The sequence below is a fragment of the Spea bombifrons genome, chromosome 7 (assembly GCF_027358695.1).
Source record: "Spea bombifrons isolate aSpeBom1 chromosome 7, aSpeBom1.2.pri, whole genome shotgun sequence".
NCBI classification, from domain to species: Eukaryota; Metazoa; Chordata; class Amphibia; order Anura; family Pelobatidae; genus Spea; species Spea bombifrons.
The window spans coordinates 34,516,594-34,539,653 of record NC_071093.1 but is presented as its reverse complement, the minus strand read 5'-3'; the positions used below and the strand labels follow the sequence as shown (position 1 = coordinate 34,539,653).

Sequence of the window (23,060 nt, the reverse complement as noted above, 5' to 3'; positions counted from 1 at the left end):
TTTTGTGGGTGGCACCGCAGGATCCGATTGAAACGTTTGCCGTCAACAATGTGTCGCATCACTGTCTGCCTTGAATGATTGAATTTACACTTATCATTATTTTATTTAAATATAAGTAGGCACTGAGTATCCACTTTTAATGTACAGAGAGGAACAGGTGTAGTTTACAGAGGAAGTGGTGCGTCTTAATCAGGAAGGGGTGTGGTCTTGACAGGAAGGGGTGGGCCAATTTTAGATTAGGGGGGTGCCCGAGTTTAGTCTTGCCTAGGGCAGCACAAAACCAAAATACACCACTGGCTACACGTGGCAACAAGTCTAAACAAATGTTTGTCACTTTTGCAATTAGTTTTCTTTAGTTTTGTCAGAGATCTCCATCGTTTTCATTGATTCGTACAAACACAGGAAACAGGCAATTATCGTTAAAAATAAAGTTTGTACAGAAACAAATGCACAAGTCAAAATGTGTTTAGAAGGTCATCAGAATAACAAAAGCTCAGAGCCTTCATAGCTATCCTAGCAGCAGAGAAGACTGCATTCTAAAAGCCTGGTGGTTCTATGCAACTGTGCATTTATTTTTTGGATTTTGCCGTCCAGTCCGTGATGACTTTTTTTTTAGTTAGTGCTCTGGTGAGAGCTAGGTTTTCTTTTTGTTTTATTAATAAATGTACTGTTACCTTTGAAATTGAATAATAAAAGAAAAAGAATTGAAGGCTCTGTCATTTGTGACCCAAAAGACTGTACTAAAATCCCCAAATCTGTGAAAATCAATACACAAGCTATCCCGTCCTTATAACCAAATATATATCTCTGCATTTACTTATATCCTAAATAAAAAAATCTAGCTCATATTTACAGGTATCTATTGAAATTGATAGCATGATGTCCGTGGGTAGCAAATTCTACATCTTTATTGTTTTTTTTTTACTGTAAAGAGCCTTTTTTGCTCCTTTAAGTGACCTATGGTTCCTTGCACAAAGCTATTAATTCATGTTAGCATACACATATACATACATTCTCATTCTAACATACATACTACCTCATACCTCCTTACTTTACCCACAACTTTCTCTATGGCATTTGCACACTGTGCAAGCAGCCTTGTTCGTGACGTGGGTCACGTAACGTGACCTACATACCTGCCTCCCCGTGTCGGTCCAAAATTATTCACAAAGGGCTGGCCCTAGGCATGCAGGGAGAGTAGCTTTAAAGGGAGGTACAAGTTTTCACAGGGATCACCCAGGCCCTAAGAGGGGTGGGCCCAGTCGCAGTTGTGATGCCTCTGCCCATATACAGTATCTCACAAAAGTGAGTACAACCCTCACATTTTTGTAAATATTTTTTTTTAATCTTTTCATGTCACAACAGTGATGAAATGGCACTCTGCTACAATTTAAAGTAGTGGGCGTACAGCCTGTATAACAGTGTAAATTTGCTGTGCCCTCAAAATAACTCGACACACAGTCATTAATGTCTAAACCTTGGCAACAAAAGTGAGTACACCCCTAAGTGGAAATGTCCAAATCGGGCCCAATTAGTAATTTCCCCTCCCCCGGTGTCATGTGACTCATTAGCGGTTTCACAGAACAGGTTCCGCTCAGAACAGGTCCCACCCAGACGTAAGAGTGCTGCCAGCATTGCTGCAGAGGTTGAAGGGGTGGGGGGTCAGCCTGTCAGTGTTCAGACCATATGCCACACACTGCATCAAACTGGTCTGCATGGCTGTCGTCCCAGAAGGAAGCCTCCTCTAAAGATGATGCACAAGAAAGACCGCAAACAGTTTGCTGAAGACAAGCAGACTAAGGACATGGATTACTGGAACCATGCCCTGTGGTCCGATGAGACCAAGATAGACTAATTTGGTTCAGATGGTGTCAAGCCTGTGTGGCGGCAACCAGGTGAGGAGTACAAAGACAAGTGTGTCTTGTCTACAGTCAAGCATGGTGGTGGGAGTGTCATGGTCTGGGCCTGCATGAGTGCTGCCGGCACTGGGGAGCTACAGTTTGTTGAGGGAACCATGATTGCCAACATGTACTGTGACATGCTGAAGCCGAGCATGATCCCCTCCCTTCAGAGACTAGGCCGCAGGGCAGTATTCCAGCATGATTACGCCCCCAAACACACCTCCAAGACGACCACTGCCTTGCTAAAGAAGCTGAGGGTAAAGGTGATGGACTGGCCAAGCATGTCTACAGACCTAAACCCTCTTGAGCATCTGTGGGGCGTCCGTGACGGGGCCAACCCGTACCACGACTGGGTACGCCCGCCGAGTGTTGCTTCCTCCGCCCCATGGCCACCGGGACACCAGCGATTAACCCATTCATTTGGGGCAAAAGGGCTACATTTGAAGCATACACATTTTTTTTAATGTTCAACTTTGACATTTGGTGATCCTGTGCCCATGCCCTATTTGGTACATCTTCGAGCCTGGCCAATTTAATGTGCCCAGTAAAACCATATACTTTTGAAAACTAGACACCCCAGGGTATTTAAAATGCTGGTATTTTAACTCTTTCCATGCACGCAATTTACCACCAGCCTTTGTTAGCAGTAGTATTTTTGTGTTTATATTTCCCCCACACACGTTGTACTGGATATTTTCTCTTTTTCAGACAATTCTCTAATAAACCCTAGAGATGGTTGTGCATGAAAATCCTATTAGATCAGCAGTTTCTGGAATCAGACCAGCCTGTCTGGCACCAACAACCATGCCATGCTCAAAGTCACTTAAATCCCCTTTCTTCCCCGTTCTGATGCTCGGTTTGAACCTCAGCAAGTTGTACCTAATAAAGTGGCCAGTGAGTATATATATATATATATATATATATATATATATATATATATATATATAGATTTAGGGTTTGTCTTGCTGTCATTTACCGTCATTTAGTAGCTCTGGCCATTCCCTTTACAATAACCAGTATAAACTAGTCGACTCAATTGGTCCTTTGAAATTAATGTGGAGCAGAGCCGATAAAAAAATGATTGTGAAACTGCTAAGGTTTAACATCGCCCCTTTGCTTGTAAGCCAGATCTTCCATTACATAAAGTGAAGCTATTTCTTTTTCTGAAATTAGATGTCCTTACAGACCAATATAAAAAAAGAAGCAAACTGCACACAAGCTTGGTCCACCTGGCTAGATTTTGTAAAATCTGACAAATCGTTCATCTGCTGGAAGGTTACTTATAGGGGATCTGGAAACTTGGTGTGAAATCAGAAGGTGATCGTGATCGTGATCTGGAGCTTGTCCCCCGACTCTCGGCTTCTTCAGCCTCTATTGAACTGGTGCACCAGGTATGGCTCTCACTCAATAAATACAAGTTGGGTCTTGGTGGTATTGCATCTTCGCATGGAAATTTGTAGCAGGGAATTTTAGGTATTGGCTAAGGTGGCATCTCATCTTCGATTTCTTGAATTCTTATACCCTGTTCTTTTACATGTTTATTCTTATGTTTATTTTTCGATAAACTAAGACAGTGTCGTAAACAGACATCTGATTACAATCTGTCCTATGCTCTTGGTCTGGTAGTGGACTAGCTGTGGAAAAAACACTGTCTTGAAAGTACCCCTTAACCTCTTATCCTCATCACAGAGCAGCTATGGTTAGTAGTGCTGGAGAACAAACCAGCTATAGCGTCATTAGGCATTAACACCTCAATTTTTAAGGCCTGATTCTTAAGGATAGTTGGTATTACATCAGCAGCTGATTGAGGACTTCATCTTCTGATTTTCATATTAAATAGTGACTGGATTGTACCTAAAAGAGACATAATTATCCATCCCTATCCTGCTTTTCATGAAGCACGTGTCAGCATACATACGTGGCTCTAACCATGACAACAATGTTTCGGGTACCACATTCCTTCCAGCACATTTTGGGAGAGATAGCTCTGGAAACAATTTTGGAATGACTGAGGAATTAATATAGGATGGAAAAGTAAGTTATCCCAAAATAACTGCAATTAATATTGCATTCTCATGAGCCTTGTTATCCACTATCTATGACACGAAAGGCGTGTTACAGCATCCTCTCTAATGTATCAGTTTAATAAAGGCTACTGGAAATTTAAATGTGATATTTCATTATTTTGGAATATGTAACAACCCCAATATCAATGTATCCTATCTCTCCATTCCTCCTTCCTATCTCTTTATTCCTCCTTCTCCTCCCTCCCATCTCTTTATTCCTCCTTCTCCTCCCTCCTGTCTGTCTCTCCATTCCTCCTTCTCCTCCCTCCCGTCTCTCCATTCCTCCTTCTCCTCCCTCTTCTTTCCTCCTCCCACCTCTATCACGCTGCCTCATGCGGATATGACATTTCACTGAGCCGCCATTTTGAGAATCTGGCGTCTCCACAGTGGGGCTGTTGAAGCGGCAAGTCTAGAAAAGGAGGATACCCGATAAAGCAAGTTCTAAGAGAACGAACACCATTGCATGGGGTTGGCTCGTCCTGCAAATCACAAATAAAGAGCCAGGGTACTGTGTGGAGCGGGGTATATGATGTGCTGTCTAGAAGCGTATTCGGGGGCTTGGATAATATAAGGCCTCTGGGCTCTCCTTTGCACCGGTTGGGCTGCTACTCGACCAATGCACTTGAGGAGGGAACCGCATAAAAGCACAGGAGCTCCCCGCGGCCCGGAGCTGCAAGGTCTCGTGGCGATTAATAATCCCTCGCAAATTGATCGCTGTTAGAGCCCTCCCCGGAGTGTCGGTGCTCCCCAGTCACTCGCCGCTAGCAGCAGTTGAAGGCCCACGGGGAGAAGCAGCTGCTTTCCTCCCATCTCCTAACGGCGCCGAAATTGGGCGAATAGCGAGCAAATACGTCCGCGTTTCGTTGCCGCCGGCTTCTTCGGATCTCGCTACCCCGCATCTACTGCAGCCTACGGGAAAGGCCCAGGCTACCGCCGCTGCGCAGGCCCAATTGAGGCCGCTTTCCGCCCCACTCCCGCTGGCCCTACAGGCCAAGCCGGCGCAGCGAGCAGGTTTGACTGAGGAGGCTGAACCTAGAGATATGAACCATCACCACCATCATCAGCAGCACCAGAAACCAGGGGAGCAGCAGCTCAGCGAACCCGAGGACATGGAAATGGAAGGTACGCGTTCACTGCTCTTTATATTGCGATAATATACGATTACTGCGGTGGCGAGATGTCTGTACTGTAAATGCGTATCGCAATATGTAAAGGACAGAAAGGGTACGATAGAAGAGATTCACCAAAGTGCACACGGGAATTCTATCTCAAAGAATGAGGATTGTTAGAACAGGAGTTTATAATCTAAACAGAGGGTCAGAGGCTTAGATACAATGTAAGTAAGTTTTCCTTTACTGAGGGGTGGTAGATAAATGGAACAGCCTCCCAGAAGAAGTGGTAGAGGTACTTGGTATGAGGCTTTAATGCTTCTTATCTGCTGTCAAATTGTCTGTTTGTATTATCTGGTCGTTCCCGTTATAGATCCCGTCCTCGGGAATATGTAGTGGTTCTGTGGCACCGTCCACATCCGTGGCGGTATCTGCGTCATTAAGACACGGCACACTTTCCAGTCTTATTCTTTATGTCCCAGTAGAGTTTTTGGCAGCGATGTTGTGACTAGTTGTACCGCATCTTGTTACGTACCGCTCTTCCCATGCCGCTGTCATCCTCTCCTGGCTTTCTATACACAATGCCTGACCAGATCTCATAAACATCTTCTAAGTAACGGCCGTACAAAAAATATTTCTCATTTCATTAAGGGGTAAAAAACCCCCACACCTTTAACCCATTTATATATTTAGCAATTAAGTTATTAGTGAATATGTGCTCTATATTGTAAGCAGGGCCCTCTCCACTTAATAAATCGGTTCTAGTCTTATGATACCCCTTGAATATATGTATTGTAAGAAGCCTTGCATAATAATAATATGCAAGTGCCCTAGATATGTTTGTGATGCAGCATTTGCTGGGTCCGGCCGGGTTCTCTCGGCGGTGGCTCCGGCCGGGTTCTCTCGGCGGCGTTCAGGTGTTTGCTGTCTACGGGTGTTTGGTAGATCGCTAGTATGATGCAATACGGCCATCTGTCAGAAAACTCCATTCGGCCCTAAACTCTCAAGTCCTATTAGGAAGACTATAGAAAAATACTATATATTTACCAGTTTTCCCTGCTGTTTAAATCTGACGGCAGCAGCTGAACAATCATCGCCTTACGAGGAGGTGTCATACTTCTGGATCTGGCATTATTCATATTTTGGAGCAGTATAGTCTTCGAGCTGTACGTCTGATAGTTTGGGACCCTAAATGATGGGGGGGGTGGTCTTGGAGTTTTTTTGAGCCAGCGTAGGAAAAGATGGAGTCATACGAGTGTTTCAGGATCTGAGGTCTCTTGGAACACGGTTTATCCATCCCCGCTGCCTGCAGCTGTACTGCTTTTCACACAAACTTTCTCCAAGGGGGGCCGAACTCTGTAGGTAGTTTGGCCGTATGACCTGAAGGTAGGTGCCGGGTTGTTAATCTTCTCCTGACGGGTATTTTTATGCCATTATCTAAATGTTTAATCGTACTTTCTCCTGTCCAGCCAAGCTAAAAATCCATCCATCGGGGCTGTCTGCTCTCTTCTACATTTAGGTGTCATTTAGAAGAATTAAATATAAAAAAGGCAAATATTGGGAATGAAATCCATTTTTCTTTATTCGTTAATATGCATATCATCGGAGCAGCGGAGGAGAAGTGCCACAAAAGGTTTCTTTCAAAGATAGACAGTCTACGGTATTTCCCTGGGCTCACTTGGCGCTTTCCCTACAGCCTTTTCCCCAACCGTCTCACAGATCTTGTAGCAAAATGTGTGTTTTCTTCACACACGCGTTATATTGTTACTGGAAATGTATCTCGGTTGAGCGCAAATTGCAAGTATGTAAGCAAACACCAGTTTGTGTTCCTGACATCATTGCAGTTAATGACCCGTCTTCTCGTCATGATGGAGAACCAAAGCTCAAGCTTTCTCCTTTCAAAGATCAGTTTGCTGTCCGGAGGTTACGTTAGGGGCAGTTTAGCAGCCCCCTGGTTTAAATTACCCCGTTTAAAAGTATAGTTCTGTACCGAAGCAATCCGGGGTATGTGTTCTGGCCGTGCAGGTCGTACCCCGCCGGTGTGTCTTGCGTATTTCACGCACGCTTAGTAATGTTATACTAATGTTATAAAGAAACGTTAACACATTTATACCCTCGGAACATTAATTCTAAAAACAAAATGTTATTCCAATATAGACGTTATCACTATGCACCGGGATGCTTATTTTTAGAATACTACTTATTTTATTAATAACGTTTGATCAGGTATCTTTATCTAAGCAAACTTTGGTGCAGTTGTCACCAAGATAAGTCCCTGCATATCTGCAGTCTGATACCCAATCTAACAATGTAGATCGGGGGTTGCTAATCTTTCTATGATTACAGACCCCCCCCCAATTAGATTGAATATGTCCCCATACCCTCCTTTCACCAAACTGTCAAAGTACTTCAACCAATGTCGATGGCTTGGTTTTACTTTAGGGGCAGCTAGCTAGGGGCAGAACCGCTTAATGAACATCTTAAGGATTTTATCATATTTATATTGTCATGATAAATCACAAATATACACGCTAGCAATTTTTTCAAAATAGTGATTCGGTCCTGAACCCCCATCATTTATTTTCCAAACTCCCAGTAAGGAATACTTAACATAGCGCTTTTTAGGTCAGAACACCTTAAAAACCTAAGCTATTAAAGTGTTAAGGTACATGCGTATTTGTGATGCCTCCCGGTGGCCCCAGAATGTTCTGTGATGTTCACTAATTCCACTTAAGTGCAAGTTTGCAGGAGTTGTTGCACTTTGTCCAAAAGAGGGCAAACAACCCCAATGCCGTAGTCGTGATTTATGTATTTTAATCCAGACTGGGAAACCAATCCTTCTCTGCACCAAAAAAAATCACCCCTCCACCAGGAATATTAAAGCACCTACTACAGCAAAGCATCTCTGTTTACAACAGCGGTGGAATGAGCTATGAGCGGTGGAATGAGCTATGAGCGGTGGAATGAGCTATGAGCGGTGGAATGAGCTATGAGCCGCACACTTTGTTGGTCCAGAAAGAGCAATGCTATGGAGATTCTTTTAATCATGTCACATAGGGAAAGAGCAACTGAAGAAATCTGGCCGATTTGTGGCACAGGATAAAATGCTTTGTTAATCAGTCTGTACTGCAAGGTATGCAAATCCATGCAAAATAAGCGACTTATCCTTCAGGAGAAGCTGCAGCGTAACATCATCTCTGTGATCTGTTAGGGACTACTGACTGGCCAATCGGTGGCAAGAAGGTCTCTGTAGAGCCCTCTCTCCTGGAAGCCAGCAGTGAAGCTGACTGGAGGTAATTATATCACCTACAGCTTTTAGAAATAGCTGGGTGATTACCGAAGGTTGAATATCCTCCACCTATTCTTTCCACCTTATTCACTCCGAACCTTATTTTCCTTCTACATTTCCTAAAAAGACCTATACAGCAGTATGCATTTTTAATTAAATGCTAAAACAAAGATTTCAAATAAAAAGGCAAGTTATCCCTTGACCTGATACCTACACACACACATTCTTTTGTCTAGCTTTATTTACTTGGCCAAAAAAAGTATTCGGTGGTAACGCAGTTGCGTCCTACTTATTCAAATAGATGAGGTCCTTTTCAAGACTGACTCACGATGGCCCTTTGCAATTCAGTGTAAAGTCGATGAGCAGAAACTACCAGTTTTAGTGGAAAAATGCTGTAAGGCCGCAAGTAGTAAGCTATTGACTTGCTACATGGGGTAATTAATGCACATTTAGTGACCCAACGGTGCTGTCTGACTCGTGTCGGAGGATGATGTAAGTGCGTGTACTGTAAAGGCAATTCCCTGTGGAGGAATCACAATTGGCAGAGTCTGCCTGTTATTCCCATGTCTTCAATTGATATCCGTGGACTTAGGCTTCCGAGGCACCCCTGGAAAGTGTCTAGAGGGAATGGCTGTTTCTCCATAAGATATCGTTTAATACCCCGGGGCCGGAGATAGCACAGCAGATTTGGCTTCTGTAGCCCAAACAACTGTGGCCCTTGGTACAGTTCACTGTAGCACACCTAACACAATCTAGTACGGGGATTTATTTATTTATGTGAATGTGGACAGTACAATGTTTTAGTAAGATATAATTAAACATTTAAATTGCCTACTTTTCTGGATTCTAGATCTAGATATTGATAAATATTTTTTCTACAGTCTAGCCAAAGCACAGACATAAAGCGGAATACATATAGAAGGCTCAAGAACATCAAACTGGACTGTTAGAGATTAAGAACACATGAATGTACTTTACAAAATACCTTTTGATGCATCTTTATCTTTATTACAGTTTTAAATGTTTTTGAGAACCAAAAAAACACTGTTTAGTTCTGTTTAATTGAGCCTTTGTCTAAGTGTGTAGCTTTGTTTTCTAGTAGCCTTTATAGGTGTTTTTTCCATCATAAGAAGTCCTCAAGGATGTTATATTCAGGAAGTGGAATTCTGTTGAACAGAGATTGATTGCAGCACCAAAGGATAGAAGGATATTCTCCAATATATATTCTAGTAGCCAAAAGTAATATTCCCAGAGGATGACAGTTTAATGCATGTATACCTGAATCATATGTGCGCAAGCTGGGATATTAAAAAAAATAAAAATATATGGCCTGTTTGCAGCCCTGAAGGACTGGAGTTGTGCTCCCCTGCTCTATATCTGTCCAACCCCTGACTATATGTCATGCTTCTGTTGAATACATAAGAATGTCAGCGAATGCTTTGGCTCTATCTGCCGTTGACGCACTTTTTGGCTGAACCCTAAAAACGGGCAGATTAGATGGGCTGAATGGTTCTTGTATTCTATTTTTTTTTTTTTTTTTTTTGTAACCTTAGACTGACTTCCCATCCAAAAGGAAGCTGTCTTCCTTCCCGTTTCAAGTTCACGCACTGTTCAGTTGACAATTGGCACAACTCCCAAAGAAGAATGCAGTAAATCCCTGCCTCGGGATAGAAGGACTCATGGAAGACATGCTGATGCTCCATTTTTCCCTCCTCCGATGTCCACCATATAGGTTTTCCTGACAGGTTTGGCAGAGCTTCACCAGATGCTCCTCAGCAATCCAAACATGTTCATCTATGATGTAGCTATCTCTTGAGACTGCAACTCTGGCTCCATCTTTTATGACAAGCTATCACTGACGTCTGGTTGCTTGGTATCTTAGAACACTGCTACAAGCTGGGATTCTCCATGAAAGCTTCATGAGGACCCAGGTCACTGTTGAAGTGTCCGTTACTGATAGGTGTTTTGTGTGTTTCCTTGAAGAGCTGCCCTAGTAAAAGTGTCAAAATATTTCTGAGGGGGTACTGCATAGCATCGTGCCTGATCAATATGGGACATTTTCACTGAATATTGATCTGGTTTCTTCAGTCATTGTACAGTGTATCAGAAGGTCAATAACGGCAAACGTTCAAGCTTCCATCAGTCTTCCACACCTTGAGGATTTCTTGGTTACAGTAGATCTGCAGGATGTATACTTCTGTACCTCACATACACACTATGCACAATGTATGTAAACCACACATTAAATGATTACGTTAAAAATAGACAAGGATTTCATGCTGTATTTTTTTAAAAAAAATGTATGTACCTTGCATGGTTAATGAAGGAAAGGTCTGAGATGAATGTCCAACAAAATCATGGTAGCTGGGAATGAGAGGACGCCATACACGATGCTGCCATCTTGTACGTAGGAGTGCCTTTTGGCTGCCGGTACATGTTTGCCGATCTGTGCTTGGGTTACAGGGAGTCTTTGTGCGATGCAGCCGCCTAAGTGCACCGCTCACTTATTAGGCTTATCAGGTTAATACTCTTAGGACCCTGGAGACTGGCTTCGCAGGCTCGCTTCCTGGCTTGTGAAGAAAATAATTGTTTGAAGATTCTGAAAGATATGAGAAGTTTGCTACAAATCTGAGAATTTCAGAAATCTGCCACATAGATGAAAATTCTTATAAATGTTATGTAGGTGTCTTACAGTTCCTTTGGAACCGTATTTGTAGAAGTAACAGTGCTTACTAGATACATTTAGTATTACCTGTAAAGCCCTGTTTTCCCAGTTACATCATGTGTGATCAGCAATAATGGAGTCATCAGAGACCTCGGCGGTGTCTACAACATTAATGGAACCCGTCTGCTGTCGCTGCTGCGGGGAGGGCATGTCCAAACATCACAGAATGAGTGCGGTTACTCTTTCTCTATTATGTCCCTTTGTCGTTCTGACGATTTTTTTCTCAGGGCATATTTGAATGTATTTAGGGCGACATGGGAGTTCACCACCCTGCGAACAATTAGCTGGATCGATGTTTTTCAGCTTCCCATTAGATGTGATAAACATAAAAATAGAAATTGACTTCACGTAAGAACCATTTGGCCTTCCTATTGTAAGCCCACAAGAGCAGGGCTCGCTTCTCCTTTTGGACCGGTTCATTTTATTTTACTGACTCTTGTAACGGAATCTCCTGGGGCTATATGGATAAACGTAATGTAATCTAGTTTGTGAATATTCCTGTTGTAAAGACTCGGACCGTATTCAGTTCTTGGTCTCGTCTTGGATCCAATGCATGCTTTACCACTTCTGATGGCGTTTTCAATTATGACCTTAAACGTTTCTATTACATCTCCCCTCTCCTTTTCTTCAAACTATATGGTGTAGTAGGGCAAACTTGATATATTGTGACTCCCAGTACAATTTAGTATTACCGCCTGTTCGGGTTTATGCCTTTACAATAAAAATGACAAATGTATGTTGGTCTGTTTGATAGAAATAACATTTTGCTTCTGTTTTTTATGCAGACCCCCATTAGGCTTTTATATTCTGGTTCGCACCGCGATACCGCAGCAGTTTACAATAAAATCCCATCTATAATACTTTCCCCATTTGAGGATATGATCCAATGTTTTATATTGTATTTTTTACAAGGGATATTTTTTTTTTTTTTAACGGACTTGTGTTTGTATGATATATTAGTGGTAACATGGAAATTAAAATGGACAAAACACTGGCAAACACTCTGTTTTGTTTTTAGCAATTTTGCTTATGATTTATCATGGGCTGTGCTGGCCCTGAATAATGGCTGATTATGAACTATGCATCATACTGGGCCAGCCATGCCAGCCCACTGGGGTTAGTCCTTCATCATGTATAAGTAAAGTCAAGGAGCAGAAACCACAACTCTCCTGAAAGCTGTCTTTAGTGAATAGACCCTTTTCTTCTCTTCACCCTCTCTGCCAGACAAGCACTCGCTCCTTTTCATACCGCTTCTGGTAAACAAAAGGCTGGCTTAGTCCTAATCACCCAGACACTGATACCTCGGCTAATGAATGTCTGTGGATGAAGGGGATTACATTGGCTCTTTAGAATTTTCATAAACAACTCGGTGAGGTGTTTGAGTCAGAATAGACACTCAACATGTGACCGGCAGCAGTGGCAGACTTCAGAACCAAGTTTCCCTCGGTGCTCATCTATATTACTGTATTTAATGCTCAAATTAAAAAATACTTTACCCTGTAAATCTACCTCTCCTATAGTAATGCTGCTTTTTTTTTTGTAAATCTGTCACCATGCGGATCAGACAGGCATATGCCTGGAATTTGCAAAAGCTGTTGATACAGTAACGTATCGCATGTCCGGGTTTGTACAATTCAGAAGGCTCGGTTCTAATCGGACAAGCGTTTTAAGTGACCTGCGCCAAGGTCCTGTTTCTGGTCCTATTCCTTTTAATTAATGTTTATTAACATTGAAAGAAAGCTCTCGATGTTTAAAAAATTAGCCGAATCGGGACTGGATGTTTTTCCTTTTCACGTTCTCATGGGTGTCCCACAGGAGCCACTACCTGCCAGCTCTCACCATGCCATCAAGGGGACACATGAGTGTGAAAGCGTTAACCGGAAAACAACCCTTAAGGCTCACTTGCTCTGGGCCCTGCAGGGAGAGAGACAACTACACCTTAAATACCTAAGAAGACTTCAGTAACCTCTTTATTTACTAAAAGTGTAGAAAAACCCGATTTAGAGTAAAGTAAAATGTCAAAATTACAAAAAAAACAGTAATGTGCTATCCAATGTGAAGCTTTTTATGTTTAATCCAAGCAAAAGTGGTCAGTGATTTAAAAAAAAAATATGTAGAGAACATAAATCACAATATAACACCATAAAAGAAAAGCGAAATCTATAGAAATCTCCAGATGTTACTCCCTTGTCCCAAAATATCTAGGTATACTATATGGACAAAAGTATTGGGACACCTGAACTTTACACCAACAGGGACTTGGATGGCATTGCATTCTAAATACATAGACATTAATATATAGTTTGTCCCCTTGCATCTAGAACGGCTTCCACTCTTCTGGGAAGGCTTTCCACAGGATTTTGGAGTATTTTTATGGGAATTGTCGCCCATTCATCCAGTAGAGCATTTGTGAGGCCTGGCACTGATGTTGGACCAGAAGGCCTGACTCACAATCTCTGTTCCAGTCCATCCCAAAAGTGTGCCAGTCAAGTTATCCCTCCTCCACCAAACTTTGCAGCAGTCATCAGACTTCCAGATAGTGAAGCATAATTCATGACCCCAGAGAACGTTTTCATTGATCCATAGTCCAGCGGCAATGTGCTTTACACCCCTCCAGCTGATGCTGGAAACCTGTTTCAGGAGGCTCCTGGTGCTTGTGGGTGCGCGTAGTCTACTGCTCTGTGGCTGAGCTGTTACTCCTAGATGTTCCCATTTCATAATAACACAATGGACTGGGGCAGATCTAGCAGGGCCATGTTTAAAGTCACTGAGCTCTTTAGTATGACCCATTCTACTTCTACTGTTTGTCTATAGAGATGGCTGGCTATTTTCCTGATTTTATACACCTGTCAGCAATGGGTGTGACTGAAACACCTAAACTCAATAATTAGGAGGGGTGTTAACATACTTTTGGTGTTATACCGTAGGTTGTATACGTGGGAATATTCTCTACTGGCTTCTGCGGGCGGAGGTTACATTTGTTAAGACACTTCATGCTTCTGGAGACACCAATTTTTCAGTCAATATGAGTGTTGGTATACCACATGAAGGGAGACATGAATAGCCGTTCACTCGGTTGTGATGTCCGCTCACACCTAGCAACGCTTTTTTCAGGAGAGTCCAGGCTGTTGTAGACATTGCGATCTTCAACGTAGTGGCGAGAGAACCCCAGAAAAATTATTTTCCGCTGCTTCTGTCGTTTGTGACCCCTTCTTTCAGGATGTGCTGGTGTGTCCTATTTTCATGGTTGTGTTAAATGTTTCCCTGAGATTGGAAACTTAGAGGAGATGTGAAAGCGAGACGGGCGAGTTCAAGACAAGCAATGCCTTGAACTTGTGTGTGGAGGCTGAGGCCTTAATCACCTATAATGCCTACTGTGTAGGAGATACATGGAAGACAAACTGCTCAGAATGCTGTCCGGATACCTATTTAGTGCTGCTTTGTGTCCCGCGTTAAGCAATTGGTGAACGCAAAGGCTGCTGATCCACTCCTGAGCCGACAGCCACGTATGTTTAACTGCACATGTGAGATTACCATTAGATCGATCATGCGCCAATCATCAGCTGATGAGCTTTTGGCTACTATAACTCCAATCACAGCTTGCCAGAATAGATATGATGGGAGTTGTAGCCCTCAAGTTTGAGGTGCTCCAGAGATGCAAAAAGGATGTCATGCTTCTGAAAATGTAGATCCAGCCTATACTTTTACCTTAGCACGATTATTACATGTAAGCCTTTATTTCTAGATTGTATGCGGGCGACCTTTTTGTGTTTTGTGATGCGCCATTATGTCTTGTATGCTGATTGTTAAGCTTTGTATACCGCAATGGTTCTGTATAAATCAGTAATTAACACTGTGCGCCTACCCTGTAATATGTTGTCTATTTTTGCCTACAGAGGCATCATATGTAGCCTACATATATGTACATGATCTGGATAACTGTATGAAGCGGGTGGGGGCGCTTTTAAGAAAACTAGGTTTTGTTTTTAGTATTTTTAGTATTTCTTTGATCTTCGGTTGCTTGGATATTGTTTTTTTTATTATTCTTGTCCTTTGCGTCAATCCCGCAGAAAGTATTTTATGTCTGCTTTGTAAACACTTTAGTTGCTGTGGATTTTTTAGTTTGAAGTATATTAACAAAATGTCAGTTACATTATGGCAGATTTACTGAATGCACAAAATTCTAATTCCTTTCTCATTTTGTGATTTTCTCCTTTTTTAAGGTGGAGAAACAGATGAACCCCCAAGAATCACTCAAAATCCTGTCATTAATGGCAATATCTCCATTGCAGATGGCCACAACAATACAGAGGAGGACATGGAAGATGGTATGAAATATTTCTTGAAGTTTTTTTTTTTTTTCAATTTTGTTTTTGTGCACCTGCACAAATTATATAAAGTACAGATAGAACTTTGTTTGGGGAAAACTATAGCTTTTTCTAATGCAAAAATTATCCCTAATCCAGTTCAGTTGACCAAAATACCATAAAATATATTCACGTGCCTAAATTTTGAAAAAACCCAAATGCATAGTTTTTTTAAACATGTTTTGGAAGTTACAGGACAGAAAATTGGACATGCCTATTCCTTTTTCCAAACAAGAATATTTAGCATTTTATTCTGTGAGGCTTTTGAGACACATTTGTCTCATCTGTGACTGTTTAGCAGCCCAGCAGCTCAAAATACCCCATAATCCATTTTTGGCAGGAAGACAGCCCAGGGTACTTCTCTAGGTGCATTCAGACCCTTATCAAGCATCCATTTGGTCACCAATCCCTGGTAATTTTATTTTTCATTGCTTTTTTTTTTCAAGCAACATTTCCATGTATTTCAGGATTGTTTTCACAGTTTGCAGAGAAACCCGCCAGAATGTATTCAGCTGCATCTCCAGATTACATTAGGTCTTTTTATGTGTTTTTGGAAGCTGCAGGGCTGTAAGAGAATAGACGAGATCAGAGGAGGGTTTGGGCAGCTTTGTGTCTCTACCAGGCAGGGTGCTGAGGTCTTGGGGCAACATAAACAATACATGGACGAGCTTGTTGTAAAATATACATCTATCATTCATGCATTGCATATGAACCAGTTGTGGACCATTTAATTCTTCTATTCCAAGCACTCTGGAGCTTGTACATAACTGATGATTCCTCAGACTACGGGGAATTTCTAACTACTTGCTTTGCATTCTACATTCAGACAAGTTGCCTATTTGCATTACTACATGGGACACATTTTGCCCAAGTTGGTGCAAAGGATGGTGAATAGTCTAGCCCTGTGTGCTGTATTTTTGATGGAGAAGCCACAAGGCTTTTAGAATGGTCCCTGAAGGCGATGATGCTTATGGTTAGATGCTGTACTGTTCTATAACTGCTCTACCTGTAGAAGAAGTGAGACCTTTTTGATGGCGGTCTTTTCAAATTTAAATTGTTTGCGCCCGTCCTTCCGAAAGCAGGTGAACCCAGGATATCAGATGCATGTGACTAAAGAAAAGTACGTTCGATAAGCAATGTTTTTGTAGTCAAAAAGACCAAACAAATTCTCTCTAATGGAAAAAGAAATAGATGAGCTGAGAGAAAATATAATCCATAAAGATTAGGGGGTATTGCTCTAGCGGTCAGTGAAGGATGTGGCCAGTAGTATTTTCTAGAAGGAATATTTTGTTCACTTTAATTCACAATGGAAATAAAACGTACCTTTTTAATTGTTACACAAACCGAGTAAGTACTCTAGACAATGTAAATTTACCGTGCTTTCTAGCTACTGACCGTTTCAATCTTCTTTCTAGATACTAGCTGGAGATCAGAAGCTACGTTTCAGTTTACAGTCGAGCGATTCAGCCGGCTCAGTGAGTCTGTGCTAAGCCCTCCTTGCTTTGTTCGCAATCTTCCTTGGAAAATTATGGTAATGCCAAGGTTTTATCCAGATAGACCACACCAGAAAAGCGTGGGATTCTTTCTTCAGTGCAATGCGGAATCCGATTCGACGTAAGGCCTTTTGTCTTTTAATGTAACCTTTGAGTTGGATTCAAATTGATTCAGTTGATTGCCATACTTTAGTTTCCGTGTGGGCTCATAGAATGATTGCCATGTAATTCCATTTTTTTTTTATTTTATCCTTGTCACAAACCATGTCTGCCTCTTCACGTCAGCAGCCTGGGAGTGCCGGTGTGGTGTCTGTGTTACTGTTGTTGTGTGAGTGCCCATTTCCGATGGTTGGCGTGTGTGTGTCTGAATGCAATGAGTTGTGTGACTGAATTATGATTTGTTTGAATTGCGTAAATGCTATGAGATATATTGCTCCAATAAGTAAATATAGCTGTACATTGGCTTAAGTTTATGGAGGACGGATTTCCCCTGTCCAATTTTAACATACCTTATGTAGGTGGTTATGGGTAATTACAAAGAGAGCACAACTTGAAATTTGTTGTCATCAATGGCTGAGGCACACCTGGATTAATGTTCATACATAGACTTTATGTTCGTATGATAGACACAAAATCTCGCAGAATGCTTATTTATTCCCCTTTTTAAATCACCATAAGGGAGGGGAGTATTTATGTATGTGCAAAATAATATAACTAACATATAAAGTGTTGCTTCAAATTAAGTTCTTATGTATTATGAAATTTCACTGTATTCATTGTTATCGTTTTGTATGTTATTGCAGAAATAAGATAAATACTAATCTTCAAAACCTAAATATTTTATTATTTCTAATGAAGTTTTAATGTTTTCTCGATTCTGATTTTGCAGGTCATGGTCTTGTCACGCCCAAGCTGTGCTGAAGATAATAAATTATAAAGATGACGAAAAATCATTTAGTCGACGCATTAGTCACTTGTTCTTTCACAAGGAGAACGACTGGGGCTTTTCCAATTTTATGGCATGGAGCGTAAGTGTCGTTGTCGCCTATATACATACACAACATATGCATACATATAATTCCAGGATTATCAGATCAGGATCATCAAAAATCCCTGAGCATCATGTTAACCCTACAGAAAGCGTGTTTGATGTCTGGTCCCGAAGATTAGATGGAGTTGTTGGGCTTACTCACAGAGTGAGCTTGTATAGAATGGACAAGGACTGAGCAACGCTGGGGTGGACAGAACGCAGGGGTGAGCGTAGGGCTAGTGACCTCTTGGTTCAGTATTTCTTTGGTCCCTTTCTGTTCTATTCTTCCAGGGCCCCTTAATCATGAGGCCGTCCCTGACACTCGTAGATTGACACACACTCATGCTAATGCCATACAGTAACACGTACCCTAACACCCTTGCACACACGCTTACGCCTTCACACACACGGCCACTCATGACCTTGCTAGACACCTCGGTTACTTGGTGCTGTGCGTCCGCCGCAGATGTTTGGGTTTCATTTGCTATCACATATTGGTGGATTCACCTCCTAAAGAACCGACATTTTTCCATCCATGTTATAACATAAGTCATTTTTTTTTGTTGGCAACAACAGTTTGAATGACATACACAGATTTAGGAGGCTTATCTCTGCTCTCTTCCCGGGTGTATGTTTTCTTAAAAAGCTCTAGCATAATTCAAGTTTTTTTTTTTTAAAGATTTTATATAATTTCAAATATAATACCCCCCCTTTTCTATTTTGGCAAGGACATCTACTAAAAGAATTAAAAGTTCCCTAATGATTCTGAGAGCATGCTCTGTTTGCATGAGAACTATTATGTGCCGTTTGGGTCAATTCTTTTTCTCTAAGCTGCCTTTTATCAAGCAATATGATCTGGGGAAGATAACATTTCTGAGTGATATTAGTCCTTTGCTGTTATGATAATGGTGGCACTTGTGAAGTAGAAGACCATTAAAACCTATGACTTGTTGCAGGATTATACAAGGGACAGACCCTTCCCAGTAATGGAAGCATCCAAAGGGAAAGAAAAGATTTACTAAATTAATAAAAAGGAAACATTGAAAAATGACTTTTGCCCCTTCCCTATGTTTTTTTGCCCCCAGATATATGTACTTTTTAACTAACTGGAGTAGTGTTTGAAAGATGCCTTGTTTGCAGTGACTCTTCCACTACCCTACACCTGTAATATATCCCTTCGAGTACAATCGGCTGACACACAGCCATAGAGCCGTGTAATATTAGCAGCTGTCGTTTCCCTTGGTCCGCCTTTCCATGTGTGATAAAAACAAGTCTAAAAAGTCCCTTTCCTTGTGCTTTTGTTGGCATCACGTTTGGATCGTAGTAAATGTTTAACGCATGTTTGCTTTGGATGCTATTACTTTAGAAGTTTAGTAGGGTCTCCTTACTTTTAGTTTATTTCCCAGTTTCCTAGTGATGACAGAAATAGATTAAGGCATGCAAGCCTCACTAATATTGCGCCTCAAACCCACCCGCCATCCTCTGTCATTATTTCTGCACCCCTGGAAGTGTTACATTTGTACTTATTTGCATTGTGTGTGTGATTGACTGTTAGATATACTGTTTGCTATTGATAGTTCTCTTTAAGTGCCGATCTTCGTGTTCTGTGCTGCATTGTATGTAATGCAAGTTTTGTTAAATGCTGAGACTTACTGTCTCAAGGGGTTATTTTGCGTACCTGATCTGTATCTAAATTTATGATTAACGGTAACTGTTTACTTAGGAATGGACATTATCAAAGCTTTCCACAGTCATCACATCATTTTCCATTCTTTTTATTTTTTACAGGAAGTTACTGATCCAGAAAAAGGCTTTGTTGAAGATGACAAAGTCACGTTTGAAGTATATGTGCAAGCTGATGCTCCTCATGGTGTGGCGTAAGTATCTGAATGCAGTTTTTATTGCATCTCCGTGGTCTTAGATGGGCTCTGCCTTGAGAGGCAGGACAGGGGGTACTACTTAAAAACAAAAAAACGCTGCTCCCAACACCCCATTATATCACCGATTATACACCGTGAGTGTGTGCTTCTTCTGCCTGGTAGGTAGCTTATCGTTTCTACATCTCACAGAAGTAGAGATGATGATGATGGCTGTGCTGTGCACATGTGCTCCTTTTTATTTACCCCGGTATTGTAATTAGTCTTTTTGACATAAAGGCAGGAGCTTTCAATGCCAAATAAGAGCCAATAATTAGGTGGTTAGGTAGGAATTATCACAAGTGACAGTGATCAGGAGTGTTTGCCAGGGTGGCCGCCGTTTGTGTAAGTTATGCTGAGGTGTTTGCCAATTTGGCTTTGCTGGTCGGTGTCATGAAATTGTCCTCCCTTTTGGAGGAGAAAAAATAGATTTCCAATGTTTGTAAACCCCCCCCATCTTTTTCTCTTCTGTAGGTGGGACTCAAAGAAGCACACTGGCTATGTTGGTTTGAAGAACCAAGGAGCGACTTGTTACATGAACAGTTTATTGCAAACGTTATTTTTCACAAACCAGCTTCGAAAGGTATCTTGAAACGTTTTTATCTTTATTGACTTTATTGCTTCTGCAGTTAATAGTAACAAACTCGGTAGGTTTTATCCCAAGAACAGTTAAGTTGGTTAAATGTTACCAAACAAAACATTACCAAACCCACAGTAGTCCTAAATAACAAACTGCTATAGCCCTGACACACATCTAATCTACATTCTAACATGTTATGGAATATAGACTGTATACATGCACAGTATACTGTAACAGCTGCCCTTCCCTCCTTGTACTTCTTCATGCGCGCTCATTACTTCTGCAATGTAGCTTTGATGTTTGAAGTTAAAGGCATCGGTTAGATCTTTCATCGTTATGATGCTGTCTGTAATATATTACAGCTTAGTCTGCAGTAATCTGTATGTATGTTTTACCATGATATAGTATTCCTATTGATGTGTAGGTGCAAGCCTTTTGGTCGGCATCCTAATTTAAGTCTATATCAGCCTATAAAGTTGATATTTTCTTTACTGTCCCTCAAAGGCCAGTTTTTCCATTGGTTTTATTATAAAATCGGATAACTTCCCCAGCAGGTCTGTTAAGACCCTGAGGAGCGCATGCAACATTATCTGCAAAACAGCACACCGGATGACTGCATTTTCTACATTAGTGTCCACACACAGATTATATATTTTGTTCATTTTAAACCATATTAACCTATACAATTCATCATTTAATATGAAAAAAGAAAATGAAAATCAACGTGTTTTTTTTGTCACACCTAAAGCGCATATGTGAAACGCTTGCAATACAAGCAGAATTATTTAATGTGTTTTAGTGGCGGTTTTAATTTTCACTTGATTTGCTAATTAAATATTGCTTTCTTTCTCACTCCAAGGCTGTCTATATGATGCCTACAGAAGGTGATGACTCTTCCAAGAGTGTTCCCTTAGCTTTGCAGCGTGTATTTTATGAACTGCAACATAGTGACAAACCTGTAGGAACGAAAAAGCTTACAAAATCATTTGGGTAAGTATAAAGTGTTGCACGAATGCATTCAGAACTATGAAGCTCTAAAATAAACATAGGTGTGGTGATAACGGCAACATTGCTGTGTATGTATATATATATATAAATACGTACATACATACATGCATACATACATACACTCGCACCGTCCATACGTGGGTTTACACCTGGAGTATATTTTACAATTCTGCTTGCTTATTGCCACTGTATACGCAGTCATTGTCAGAAAACCATTGCTTCATGAGAAATCATTTTGTACGCACTTTCCGGCAGCCTAGTATTGTTTTAACGTCATTGATGCGAAGTTAAAACAGTCCACGTATTATAGGTTTGAATGTAAGACACGCAATTTGTTTTGTAGGGCAGAACCTAGTAGAAAATGTACTCTAAGCGGCACTGCGGTTCTAATATCTCATGTTATCTTAGGTGGGAAACTCTGGACAGCTTTATGCAACATGATGTTCAAGAACTATGTCGTGTGGTAAGTTCTTCCTTAAAGGCAACTTTGCATATCTATCAATCTGTCGCCTTTTAACCACATAAAAGACAAAATCGTGTGTCCGTAACTAAACGTTTCCTTATTGCAGTTACTTGATAACGTGGAAAACAAAATGAAAGGCACGTGTGTAGAAGGAACCATACCTAAATTATTCCGAGGAAAGATGGTGGTACGTGTAATAGCTTGTTTTTCTTGGACAGATGTGTGTTTTTGGTGCTAAACCGATTCTGATGTTTCTTGCTTTTAGTCCTATATACAGTGCAGACACGTGGATTATCGGTCCGAACGCATAGAGGATTACTATGATATACAATTAAGCATTAAAGGAAAGAAAAATAGTGAGTACACGGCAAGACGTTCGTTGATCGTATTTTTTTTAATGCTGTTTTATTGCTGTCACAGTTCTGTTTTTTTAATGTAAAAAACATTAAAAAACAGCTATGTGTCTTTACATTTTGGGTCCCGGATTGGCAATTTTATGTGGCATAATAATCTATTTTAACATATGCAACTTTAGTACCATTTGTTCTTTTGTCAAATTAAAGAACGCTAAAGATCCCCTTACGTCACTCCGCTAGTGTCTATTACAGCCTAAAATCACTTGCTTTTTTAAGAAGTGTGGTAACACAATAAAATGCTTGCGCAATATACTTACACCACCCTTTAGTACTGAAAAAACAATATGGGAAGAAGTCACTTCTTGTAAACAATATTTAGTTGTAAACATGTAAAGTGTAAAATAGTCCTTACCAAAGAGGGTTCTTAAAGTATTTGTTAGTTCTACTAGCTGTTGAGTACAATCTTTTTTTCTTTCTCTCTTTTTGTTGGTTAATCACAGTGTTTTGTGTTTTTTTATTTAGTATTCGAATCTTTTATTGACTATGTGGAGGTGGAGCAATTAGATGGTGATAACAAGTACGATGCAGGGGAGCATGGCTTACAGGTATGGGTTTTAATCATGTATGGAGGTGAATACGTGCGCATATATGTAGCGTCTGTGAGCCATATACAAAATGTTGGTATTTTTAGGTTGCCAAAGGGACATGTACCCGTAAGTCATCAGCTTAAAGTTTCATCATAAAATGTACCAATAAC

General features: G+C 40.9%; 1 protein-coding gene across 1 annotated transcript in view; it reads left to right on the top strand.

Moving 5' to 3' along the window:
• Nucleotides 1-4,335: 4,335 nt before the first annotated feature.
• The window catches only part of USP7 (ubiquitin specific peptidase 7), a 32,540-nt gene continuing 13,815 nt past the window's right edge, over nucleotides 4,336-23,060 (top strand). Inside the window, exons 1-11 of the mRNA XM_053470422.1 lie at nucleotides 4,336-5,089; nucleotides 15,314-15,418; nucleotides 16,873-17,071; nucleotides 17,840-17,978; nucleotides 19,769-19,857; nucleotides 20,371-20,479; nucleotides 21,336-21,466; nucleotides 21,893-21,947; nucleotides 22,054-22,134; nucleotides 22,213-22,303; nucleotides 22,826-22,908. Of these exons, the coding sequence (XP_053326397.1) occupies nucleotides 5,008-5,089; nucleotides 15,314-15,418; nucleotides 16,873-17,071; nucleotides 17,840-17,978; nucleotides 19,769-19,857; nucleotides 20,371-20,479; nucleotides 21,336-21,466; nucleotides 21,893-21,947; nucleotides 22,054-22,134; nucleotides 22,213-22,303; nucleotides 22,826-22,908 (1,164 nt within the window). The 5' untranslated portion in view covers nucleotides 4,336-5,007. The remainder of the gene's footprint in view (nucleotides 5,090-15,313; nucleotides 15,419-16,872; nucleotides 17,072-17,839; nucleotides 17,979-19,768; nucleotides 19,858-20,370; nucleotides 20,480-21,335; nucleotides 21,467-21,892; nucleotides 21,948-22,053; nucleotides 22,135-22,212; nucleotides 22,304-22,825; nucleotides 22,909-23,060) is intronic.